The sequence below is a fragment of the Anolis carolinensis genome, chromosome 2 (assembly GCF_035594765.1).
Source record: "Anolis carolinensis isolate JA03-04 chromosome 2, rAnoCar3.1.pri, whole genome shotgun sequence".
In the NCBI taxonomy this organism is placed as follows: domain Eukaryota; kingdom Metazoa; phylum Chordata; class Lepidosauria; order Squamata; family Dactyloidae; genus Anolis; species Anolis carolinensis.
Genome location: NC_085842.1, coordinates 149,885,859 through 149,898,050, shown reverse-complemented (window position 1 = coordinate 149,898,050; position 12,192 = coordinate 149,885,859). Strand labels below are relative to the sequence as shown.

General features: G+C 45.4%; 1 protein-coding gene across 3 annotated transcripts in view; it reads left to right on the top strand.

The window, feature by feature from the left end:
- Positions 1 to 12,192, top strand: part of slc38a10 (solute carrier family 38 member 10) — a 114,200-nt gene that overhangs the window by 83,963 nt on the left and 18,045 nt on the right. For all 3 annotated transcript variants that reach the window (XM_003217105.4, XM_008104135.3, XM_008104136.3), the window contains exon 11: positions 113 to 269. In XM_003217105.4, the coding sequence (XP_003217153.2) occupies positions 113 to 269 (157 nt within the window). The remainder of the gene's footprint in view (positions 1 to 112; positions 270 to 12,192) is intronic.

The window sequence follows — 12,192 nt, the reverse complement described above, 5'->3', positions numbered from 1 at the left end:
CCCACACACACACACACACACACACTGCTATCTTTCCCACACTTCACTGGCTCTGTGGACATTGTCTTTCTTCACACTTTATATTAAAAGATCTGACATTCTTTCTGTGCAGCTCATACTCTGGATTGGTTTGGGTGTATTGCTCATTAGCACCTATACTACCTTATCTGCAACTCAAGACATCCCAGCAAAAATAGAGACTTTGGAACCAGGAAAACTGCCAGTAGAAATAAAGAACATGCTGGATGAGGATCCCATCAAAATTGCAGGTAAGTGTCAAGTCCTTAGTGTGCCCTGCTTCGAATTCTCTTACACTGTGTTGAAGTGGTTGCATTCCTTACACAATTAAAATGTAGATTTTTCAAGGAAAGTTGATGGCTGTTGTCTGAAGTATGTCTTTATATAATTTTTAAAATTCATGAGATGGGTCATTCACACACATGCACATGTACATAGTTGTCTTTTTGTGGAAGAGCTTTGCAACTTGGAGAGGTGGCAGCTTCTCCTTCATGGTGTCTGTGAAATCGCACATATGGTAGTAATCTCAGCGCATGTGCAGCAGCTCGGAACCTATAGCAAGCTCTCTCACTTTAAGGCTATGGTCCCACCCTTCCTCCCCTGAGGATACATAAGGAAGAGGTGGGGAGATAGCCCCAGTTCCTTTTTTCCGCCCTTGCAAAGGCAGTGTTAGGAACAAAGCAGCTCTCTTATCAAATTAGTTTGTTTCATTGGTTAAGACTAAGACTGTTTATCGACAACTCTTTTGGATACTCTCTACAAACTTACCTTTGGATTTGACCTGGATTGACGACTACTCTTGTTTGCTTGTGGCCCTGACTCGGACTTGCTAGACAACTCTCAGGCCAGTATGTCTTCTGCACCCTTTAAGTAGTGCAGCTCCTGTGAGGGAAAATTAGCAGACTCAGGTGGCCATGCTAAATGCCTTATTTGTTTGGGGGAAACTCATTCTACTCAGACTTGTGATGTTTGCAAAGGTTTTACTCCCCAGGCCAGAAAAAACCACCAAGTGTGGCTGAAGGTGCTTCTATATGAGAAAGCCCTTCTTCCTGCCGCTTCTCCTGGACGCTGAGCGTCCTCTGAAACACCGCCACTGCCATTACAAACTGTACCTCCTCCTCCCTCTACAGCCTCCACTGCCTCGGTGCCAGAGACAGCGCCGCGCAAATGCCGGCGTTCCAAGTCCCCACACTTATCAGCGGCAAGTGGGGGCCACCCCAGGGAGAAACGGAACAAGTACAAGGCTCCGGAGGCCGCTGCTCCGCCGGAGGTTCCACATCCGGTCATATCAGAAGATGATGGACGTGGCCAGGAGGCCACGCCGGAAGTGCAGCCTTCAACTTCCACCGAGGCGGCGTGCTGAAGGACGCTGCGCAGAAGGAGAACACGGGGGTGGCCTTGCTCCCCTCAGGGGATGTCGCCCCCCAGCGGTGATGCCGCCACAGGCTGTTCTGTTTACACTCCATTTACGGGCTGAGGGACTGGGGCATTGGGCTGGCGAATTCAACTTCGCTGATGTAGTGCTTTCGCTACAGCAGCCCTTGGAGACCTGTCGGGACCAACTCTCCCTCTCTTCCTCCATGGTACCGAGGCTGCTGTATGGATCCAGGTCAGGCTCCCCAAGAACAGCATCTTATTCTTCCCAGTCTTTTGCTTCTTCTCGGTACCAACCCTCTTATGGGTTCCAAACCCGTCCTCGGTGCCATTACCAGGAGTCGGTTTCAAGGCATGACATGGGCCACCATACCCATCATCAGTTGCAACCCCTCCCCTCAGAGTATGTATACCATTCTCCTGGGGATAGAGTATATTACTTTGGACCTCCACAGGATTCGGCCCCTCAGGCCAATCCAGCTTCCAAACCAAAGAAGCCTGTGGCCTCTGCTCATGCTCCAGATCATACCATCACGGCCCTGGCCACTGTGTCCCCTCATGAGTCAGACAATATGTCTACCTCATCTCATGCCACGCCACATGTGGATGCTTGTAAAGATGACCCTGATCCTCCTTCTAAAGAGGACACTTCATCCTTCTCTGCCTTGATGATCCGCCTTACCCAGGCTTTGGATCTCCCAACATCCATGGAGCCAGATGTTGTGCAGGACCCTCTTTTCCCATCTGACCAACAGGAGGAGTATGTGCCCCCTCCTTCTACCTTGCCATCACTCCCTTACCTGGTCAAGCTCGCACAGTCCCCCGACATGCCTCCTGGGTCGGTGCCACCAGTGGACTGTACAGAGTGGACCTCAAGGAGGCACAATGGATTACAAGACCACCGAAGCGTAATTCGGTAGTGGTGGACATTCACCAGGACAAGAATGCAAAGAAATCCCTTTCCACTCCACCAAACAAGGATGGGAAAAAGATGGAGGCATTTGGGAAAAAGATCCATACAGGTGGTGGCTTTGTGGCACGCCTCGCACACTATGGGGCCTATATGGCTGCATATCAAGAATTCCTGTGGGTGAAGTTGTTGCCATATTTTGATATGCTCCCACTGGACCAACAAGCCCTGCCTAGGCCATATCAGCAAGAGGCCCTTCTTTTGGCAAGGGCTCAAAAGGATATGGCCAAACGTACAGCAGATACTGCAGGTCGATTCTTCGCAACGGCCACTGCCATACGCCATCATGCTTGGCTGCATACCTCCTCACTTTCCAATGCTGGGAAAGTGCTTGCCGAAGAGTTGCTGTGGAGGGATGACACACTATTCAATCCTGATACGGATTCCAATCTGAAAACGAAGCAGGAGACGCATCAGGTGGCTCAAGTATGGCTTCTCCATGCAGTCATCTTCTCAACCCAAGCCTCGCTGGTAGCCACCTCCGGCCAGTTCTCGCCGTTCTTACACCAGCCAACGGTCCTTCCCACAGTCTTGCTCACCTGCTTCAAACAGACAAACCCAGTCAGGGAAGTCTTGTCAAGGCAGAAAGGGCAAGTTTCAGCCTAAACCATGGCGACGGTTTTAGCACTGCATCTTCTTCCTCTTCACAGAGCACAAGCCCTCAGCACGAGCACTCACTGGTGACGGTTTCTTCTCCTATGCCCTCACTTCCTTCCTTGCCTCCAACTGCACCTTCACAGTCAACTCCTTTTGTTTACTTTGGTGCTCGATTAGCGCCTTTGCTCCTGAAATGACGCTCCATTACGACCGACTCTTGGGTCCTGGATATAGTCCTCAGGGGCTATTTGATTGAGTTCAAGTCTCCTCCAAGAGTTGGTCATATCCATGCTACGCCTGTATCTCAAGTGTTCCTGGATGAGGTCTCTACTTTGTTACAAAAGGGAGCGATTGTCCCTCTGCATCCTTCTTTGTTTTCCAAAGCATTTTTTTCCAGATATTTTCTCGGCCCATCTTAGACTTTAGAGGCCTCAACAGATATATTCGAGCTCGTCATTTCCACATGGTCACTCTTTCCACTATCCTTCCTCTTCTTCCTCGTGGGGCATGGTTCGCCACCATTGACCTCAAAGATGTATATTTCCACATCGCCATTGCATCCCAACACCATCCTTACTACTCCTTCATGATAGGCGATTGCACTTTCTGCTTCAGGGTCCTTCCTTTCGGGATCTCTACTGCACCACAGGTGTTCACGAAATGTATGGTGATGGTGGCAGCACACCTTCGACTCCTGGGAATCACGGTGTATCCCTACATTGATTAATGGCTTTTGGTCGCTCATACCCGTGAGGGGCTTCTAGAGAATATAAGTACGACGTTGTCTCTCCTCAAGGACCTGGGACTCATCATAAACCAGACGAAATCGCACCTGCAGCCCACGCAGCGTATTCGTTTCATTGGAGTAATGCTGGACTCGACAGTCTTCAGAGCCTACCTTTTGGAAGACCTCTATCAGGCTCTTCACTCCATGCTGCTCCACACCCTACACAACCGAAGGGTGCAGGCCAGCCATGTCCAATCACTACTTGGCCATATGGCCTCCACGACATTCGTCATTCTGTTGGCATGTCTCAGCTGAGACCACTTCAATCGTGGTTTCTGCAGGTCTTCCATCCACTACGATACAACCCTCATAAATTCCTCAGTGTCCCAAGACATGTCAGAACGTCTCCTCATTGGTGGCTCCGCCACTCCAGGGTGTGCATGGTCTTCCGCCCACGTCAGCCAACAGCGCAGCTCGCAACCGACACCTCCCTGCATGGCTGGGATACTCACTCCAAGTCACTCATCACACAGGGACGTTGGTCGCCACAGGAGGCCACCAACCACATCAACTGGCTAAAGCTGTTGGCAGTGTTTATTTATTTCCAATATTTATATCCCACCCTTCTCACCTGAAGGGACTCAGGGCAGCTTACAACATTGGCACAATTAGATGCCTGTACAAAATCAATCAACAATACATAAAATCAGTTAAAAACTATTAAATACAGTATAAAATTACAATATATAAATTTAAAAAATATGTATGCTCAGATCCGTTCATCCGGTAACCTCGTGCTTTATCCATGAGTCAGTCCATATCATCTTTATGGTTTTTTGTTGAAAGCCTGGGCACATAGCCATGTTTTTAGAGCTCTTCTAAAGCCCAAAAAAGTTGGAGCTTATCTAATATCTATAGGGAGGATGTCCCACAACCGGGGACCACCACTGAGAAGGCCCTGTCCTTTGTTCCCACCAGCCGCGCTTGCGAGGCAGGCGGGACCGAGAGCAGGGCCTCTCCAGATGATCTTAAGGATCTTGCTGGCTCATAGGAAGAGATACGTTCGGACAAGTAGATTGGGCCAGAACCGTTTAGGAAACTGAGCTCAGTAGCATATCAGCAGCCAGTGGAGCTGGCTTAGCGGGGGGGGGGGGGGTTGGTACGCTCCCTATATGCCGCCCCAGTTATTAATCTGGTTGCCACCCATTGTACTAATTGGAGTTTCTGGGCCATCTTCAAAGGCAGTCCCACATAGAGAGTGTTGCAGTAGTCCAGACGGGATGCAACCAGAGCATGGATCACCATGGCCAAGTCAGACTTCCCAAGGTACGGGTGCAGCTGGTGCACAAGTCTTAATTCCAGGCTCAGCGATAAGTCCAGGAAAACACCCAAACTGCGAATCTGTTTTCAGGGGGAGTGCGACCCCGTCCAACACATGCTGTAACCCTATACCCTGTTCGGCCCTACGACTGACCAGGAGGATCTCTGTCTTGTCTGGATTCAATTTCAATTTGTTCGCCCTCATCCAGTCTCCTGTCATCCCACTTGGGACGAATGCTCCATCCGGACCTTCACCAGTTGCAGCTGACCGCGTGGCGCATCAGGCCTCGCAACTATCAACAGCTGTAACTGTCATTTTGAATGCGGCCCATCGTGACTCCACCAAGTCTTCATATGCCGCCAAGTGGAAATGCTTTACCACCTTTGTCCAGCAACGCGATGCGGATCCCCTGTCCGCCTTCTCTTGGACTTCTTGGACACTGCTGCTCTTGGACTTCCTGGCATCTCTTGCTGCAAGTGGGCTGGCCTACTCCTCCATGAAATGTTATTTGGCAGCCATCTCATCTTATCGGAAGAGAGTCAATCTTCCATCCTGCTTCCGAGATCCACTCGTCCAACTCTTCTTGCGGGGCTACAGGAACATCTGCCCACAAGTCAGGCCCCCGCCGCCAGCATGGCAGCTGGACCTTGTCCTCTCAGCTCTGCAATGGCCACCGTTTGAGCCTCTACACTCCACTGAGCTAGTTTATCTGTCATAGAAAACTGCATTGCCGGTTGCAATTACATCAGCCTGCAGGGCGGGTGAATTGTGCACTCTTCGAGCAGACAAACCCTACATAAGGTTCCATGCAGATAAAGTTGTCCTACACACTGACATTAGTTTTCTTCCCAAAGTGCCTACGTTTTTTCATTTGTCTCAGGACATTGTCTTGCCTGCTTTTTTCCCTAATCCCTCCACGGATTTGGAGCGTGCTCTTCACTTGCTTGATGTGCGAAGGGCCCTCGTCTTCTATTTGGATAGGACGGCGTCCATCAGGAAGTCTCCAGGACTTTTCTTACAGTACAGGACAGACAGGGAAGGCCTCCCTGTTTCCTCCCAGCAACTCTTAGCCTGGATTAAGGCTACGATACGTCTCGTTTACCAGATGGCTGGGAAGGATCCTCCAGCCACCATTAAGGGCCACTCCATGAGTGCTACGGCATCATCAGTGGCCTACATGAGTGGCGTACCACTTGAGGACGTCTGCAGGACAGCAACCTGGGCTACCCCTCTGACGTTTGCTGCCCACTACAAGCTTGATGTCCTTTCCAAGCAACAAGCTGCGTTTGGACATGAGGTCCTCTTTTCAGCGGTGGCATGACGCCCACCAGCCAAGGCACATAGCTTGTCAGTCTACCATATGTGCGATTTCACAGACACCACGAAGGAGAAAGAGTGGTTGCTTACCTGTAACCGTGTTTCTTCGAGTGGTGATCTGTGAAATCCGCACATCCCCACCCGTCCTCCCCACTGACTGTCATGCCTCAGCGACTCTGCCTTTACAGGGCGGAGGAACTGGGGCTATCTCCCCACCTGTTCCTTATGTATCCTCAGGGGAGGAAGGGTGGGGCCATAGCCTTAAAGTGAGAGAGCTTGCTATAGGTTCCGAGCTGCTGCGCATGCACTGTAATTACTACCATATTTTCAGATTTCACAGATCACCACTCGAAGAAACATGGTTAGAGGTAAGCAACCACTTTTTATGGAGCTTCCTAGTGAATTAAGTTAGGAATTGTACAGAACCCCTGCAATGAAAGGTGCCCTATGAAATCTAGAGATAGCATTTTCTGTGCTACCTGTATGAAGGGCACCCGTAGCCAAAACTGTGCTTTTTTCAGCCCCTCTACTGATGATGTATTTTCCAAGGTTTCAATAGTGACCCATTTATCATGCTCAAAAGTTATGTAAATTTATGGAAGCCTCCCTTTTTATTCTATTCCATTAATTTCCTTCCCCCGTTAAATGTGGCCAGGATATAAATTTGGAGCTTGTTTTAGTCCTGACAAAGCCTGCGATTATGTCTCAGCTTTGTTTACTGGCCTGCATTATTTATTATTTGCTTACTAAGGTTGTTGATAGAATTATGGCCAGGCAGCTGCAGTCTCACCTCACAAGGCCATCACAAGCAGGTGTCAGCTGCCCCTTTGCTTCAACTCACTGTCTTTTTTTTTTCCTCCTTCTCCGCCTATTGTTTATCAGTTGACTGGGTTTTTTTGTCCCCACATGGCTTGGATTCTCACTGTGAAGATTTGAAATAGAAGCAGGCAAAGGAAGGCTAATAGAATACTCTGGATATTTAGGCTTACAATTTCCTTGAGTGCCACATAGACATCTGTAAAGCAAATGGGAGATGGGAGGCCAAAATATCTGGAGAACCAAAACTTCTGTGTGCCATTGTTTTCTCTGGAGCTTTTTGCAGTATACCATAATTGAAAGCATTTCTGAGATAATGGAGTCTTTAACTGGATGTACACTGCCAAATAATGCAGTTTGAATATAGTGCAGTTCATTGCAATTCGGACTGCGTTAAATGGTCTACACCAGTGTTTCTCAAACTCTGGTCCTCTAGGTGTTTTGGACTTCAGCTCCCAGGAATCCCAGACATCTTACCGGCTGTTGGGAATTGTAGGAGCTGAAGTCCAAAACACCTGGAGGAGCAGAGTTTGAGAAACACTGGTCTACACTTACCATATAATGCAGTTCAAACTACAGGCAGTTCCCAAGTTACGAACAAGAAAGGTTCAGTTCTTAAGTTGAACTTCTATGTAAGTCGGAACAGGTACATTTTAATGTACCTATTCCAGTCATATATAGAAAGAGGGAGAGACAGAGCTTTGGGTAGCACAGGGAAGGCTTAACACCCCTGTGGTATTTGTTTTGCTCTCTGTGCCCCTGTTCAGAAGCTTTCTGTTGGAAATAGGCAACCTTCTCAAGCCTCCTCTGTTTAATGATTTGTCTGCATATAATATGCTGTTTTATTTACTGAAGTGTATATGTGTTCTTTGGTATGCATTTTTTCCTAACCCTTTAAGTTCTTGAAGTTGTGGGAGGGGCTGCAGACCATGGGACCAGATCAGGGACTGTTTAGAACACACTTTAAAAGTTGACATTTGAGGGATAACCATTGAAGATGACAGTTGAAAGTAGACAGTTATAGAAGAGAGTTGTACAGAACTGTATTGTGTTGAAGAGAGTGATAAAGACTGAAAGTTAAAGACACAAACCAAAATGTTTTAAAGTTCAAACTAACAAGGAATGTGCCAGTGTATTTAAATGTTATTTTTAAAGAAGTCTACTTGAATTTTGTCTTCTGAGAGCATGAAATAGAAGCAAGGTATTTATGGGAGTGTGTGTGTATATATATATGTCTAACACCCGAAAACCTATTGCTAAGCATAAATACAAGTGGATACCATTTCTTTTCTTAACAGATATAAAGATTATAGTTTTCCCAATTGGTCATAATCCAATAGGTTATGATTCTAACAGGTCGTATCCTCCATTTGGTTATGTGACGAGTGATTATCCAATAATTTCACCTCACTTTTTGTCCTTGTGATTTTGAAAGTTTTGGCTTATTGTGGAAATGAAAAATTATTATTATTATTATTATTAATAATAATGATAATAATAATAATAACTTTATTCTTATGTCCCAACACCATCTCCCTGAAGGGACTCGGGGCGGCTTACGTGGGAACCAAGCCCAGTAATAAACAAAGTTTACAAGAATCACAGTTAAAACATAATAACACCGAACAACCAGTAACTAGGACTATGATGGGCATGAACCCATAAGAGAGGGCATATTGGTGATAAAGCTTCGGTTGAGACACCATTTCCACTTGATTACTAATTCAGGAGTGGACTTCCCTTCTTGTTGTCTCACCCCAGTTCTTAACTTTGAGTTGTTTGTAATAATAATAATAATAATAATAATAATAATAATAATAATAATAATAATAATAATAAATAAAACTTTATTTATACCCTGCCACCATCTCCCCAACGGGGACTTGGGGCGGTTTACATGGGGCCATACCCAGAACAATACAGCATATAAAAGAACAACACATCACAACACAGTGAACAATACAATAAATAATAATATCCATTACAATACAAATCAAGGAAACAATGAAAACAAGGGCGGACCACATGAACATTAAGTTAAAACTCGGGGTGAGAAAGACATAAGAATAAAAACCAGGATGTTTGTAACTTGGGAACTGTCTGTACATTATTTGGCAGTGTAAACCCATTCTTTGAGGAAAGGCTTTCTCTTGGTATCAAAGGATACAGGGGAGGTTCCTTTTTCAGTGCAGACTACTGTACTTCTTCCCTTCCTTATATTTTAATACGTTTTAATTCAGTTTTGGTTGTAATATGATGGTTTGTTTAACTTATTTAAAACTTCTTAGAGCTTAAAGAGTTTTTACAATACTTTCATATCATAGCCTTTCTCAGAGAGTGAATGACAGACCAGGCAACAGTCTTGCAATAGCCTAATGACTTCTTGAACTCAGTGTGGTTTTGACTCACCCTTGACTTTTGTTACATACAGTAGAGTCTCACTTATCCAAGCTAAACAGGCCGGCAGAAGCTTGAATAAGCGAATAACTTGGATAATAAGGAGGAATTAAGGAAAAGCCTATTAAACATCAAATTAGGTTATGATTTTACAAATTAAGCACCAAAACTTCATGTTAAACAACAAATTTGACAGAAAAGGTAGTTCAATACGCAGAAATGTTATGTTGTAATTACTGTATTTACGAATTTAGCACCAAAATATCACAATATATTGAAAACATTGACTACAAAAATGACATGGATTATCCAGAGGCTTGGATAAGCGAGGATTGGATGAGTGAGACTCTACTGTATTATCATTTATATTTCTTGAGGGATCCTTGTGTGCCCTCTGAGTGAGCATCATGACTTAAATCTGTGTTTTTCAAACTTAATAACACTTTACCATTTGAGTAGAAGTTAAAAAGCCCAGCCCCCTCAAATTGTGTTGCATTTTTCATGGCTTCTATTTAAAAATGTTAATGGGGAAATCAAATTTTGTCAGATTTCAAGGTGACAGATTCAAGGCAAAAGCACTGTGATGAATAGGCATGATTTCTCTGTTGATGGTAGGTTGATATCTCCTGGGTTCTTTAAATGGATGTATGAATACTTCATTATGTGCATGTAAATGTGTACAAATTAGCTGTACTCTTCCAGTTCATAGTATATTTATGGTGTGGCCTTCAGGGCTGAAGAGTTGTCCGCTCTTGGATTATGCAGACTGGTTGCCTTGGTGAAAATCAAAACTCATCCTTCTCTTAGAAGAACAGCTGTGCAACCTTCCCATTGCCTCACCATTTCTCTGATATACATGTTAGCATGAGGTTTTGCTTATTAAACTTTTGTTCTAGAATGTACCTCCCAATAAGTGATTTCTCATTTGACTGCTTGGAATTATTTTCCAATTTGAGGACCACAGATTATGCTTACGATGCTCTGCATGAATACGTTCATATGAATGAATAAATAATAAATGTATAGTGTCAATAAAACAATGCAAAAGCTACATTGTCTCATTTTTCTACCACATTTTAGTTGCATTAGTTTTGTATTATTTCATGGACATACTACAGTATATTTATTTATTTATTTATTTTATAGCCCCATCCTCAAAACTCAAGACAGGTAAAAATGCAAAATTGAGTAAGATTATTGGTGAATGCAATTTTCTCACCCATGTCTAACTTTACTCTGTCCCTGGAATCCTGCCTACAGAAATGAGTCTCATCATACTTTCTACTGGTGTTCAAACTTGGACAACTGGCAGGTTTTTCAGTAAGACCAGGTTCTGTAATAGTTGAGTGACTTACAGAGAAGGCAGATCTTGTAACTCACAAAGAATACAGAGAAGATATGTTGTAGGTATATGATTTATAACCAACTACAAGCTTTGTAGTTTATAACCAGCTCTATTGCTTATAACCAGCACATTGCATTATGCCCAATATAGACTAGGGACCTCTTCACACAGCCCGTCTGGCTGTGCCATTGCGCCGGTAATCACTGGTGAAAAAGAAGGCATGCAAGGTGGCTCATGGTGCCCTGTGCACCTTTCCTCCTCTCCTCATCACACACGGAGGGGACGGGAGAGGGTGCTTTGGCACCCTTTCCCACCCCTCATCAGATGGCAGAAGGGGTGGCAACGCATTGCCCCACCGACCTTTTTGCTATCTCATGGGGAAAAGGGAGAGAAAAGTGCAGGTAACTCCATCGAAGCTACCCAAACTACACTTTCCTCCCCGTAGTGGAGGAGAAAGTGTCTTTCAGCACTTCCCCCTTCACTTTGGGAGGAATGTGGGAGGGGCCTGCTGTATGTCGTGTGATGGCTCACAGCAGGCCCTGTCCTTGCTGCGCATGGAAGCAGCAAAATGGGGCAAAAATGCCCCATGTGAAGTGGTGGTAAGATGCTTTGCCAGATGGCAGAGTTTTGGTTTAATATGTTCCTAGTGTTAGGCAGCCATATTCTCCATGATTCATCAGAAAGTTCTGGCAAGTTACTCTTATGGTTTATTGTGCTCAGAGTCCCCGAGCTAGCACAGTAATATTTCCAAGTGCTGATCATGACTACTGGCCAGACATGTAGCCGGGGGGGGGGGGGGGGGGGGGCTTGAGGGGCTTCAATCCCCCCCCCCCCGAAATTCTCAGGGTGGTCCGCAAGAAGGCCTTACATTTATTATTTAAACTGTTATGTTTATTCATATCATGATCTGTTCATCATGCTCAATATATCCCATATGCATGGGGTATTGGGATAACGATACCAAAGGTTTGCTTGGGTAGATCCTCTCTCACCCAGACTCAGCCCCCTCCCCCCGAACCAAAATCCCAGCCCCTCCCAAATCAAAATCCTGGCTACAGGCTGGGTACTGGCCATTCTGTGATGATCTGATAATAGAATTGCAGCCTTTTCATTAGATAGGATTGCTAGAATATACACTTGGTAGAGGTGCGAGAATGAAAACTCTTGTCAACCACACATGAAGGGAAACAATGTGAATACTTGGCCCAAAGGAAAAAAGAAACTAAATTCTTTAAACATGAGGAGCATCATATCATACCATAGGGAAGTACAGCTGATTGTAGTTCTTCCTATGCCTTTCTTTGACATGC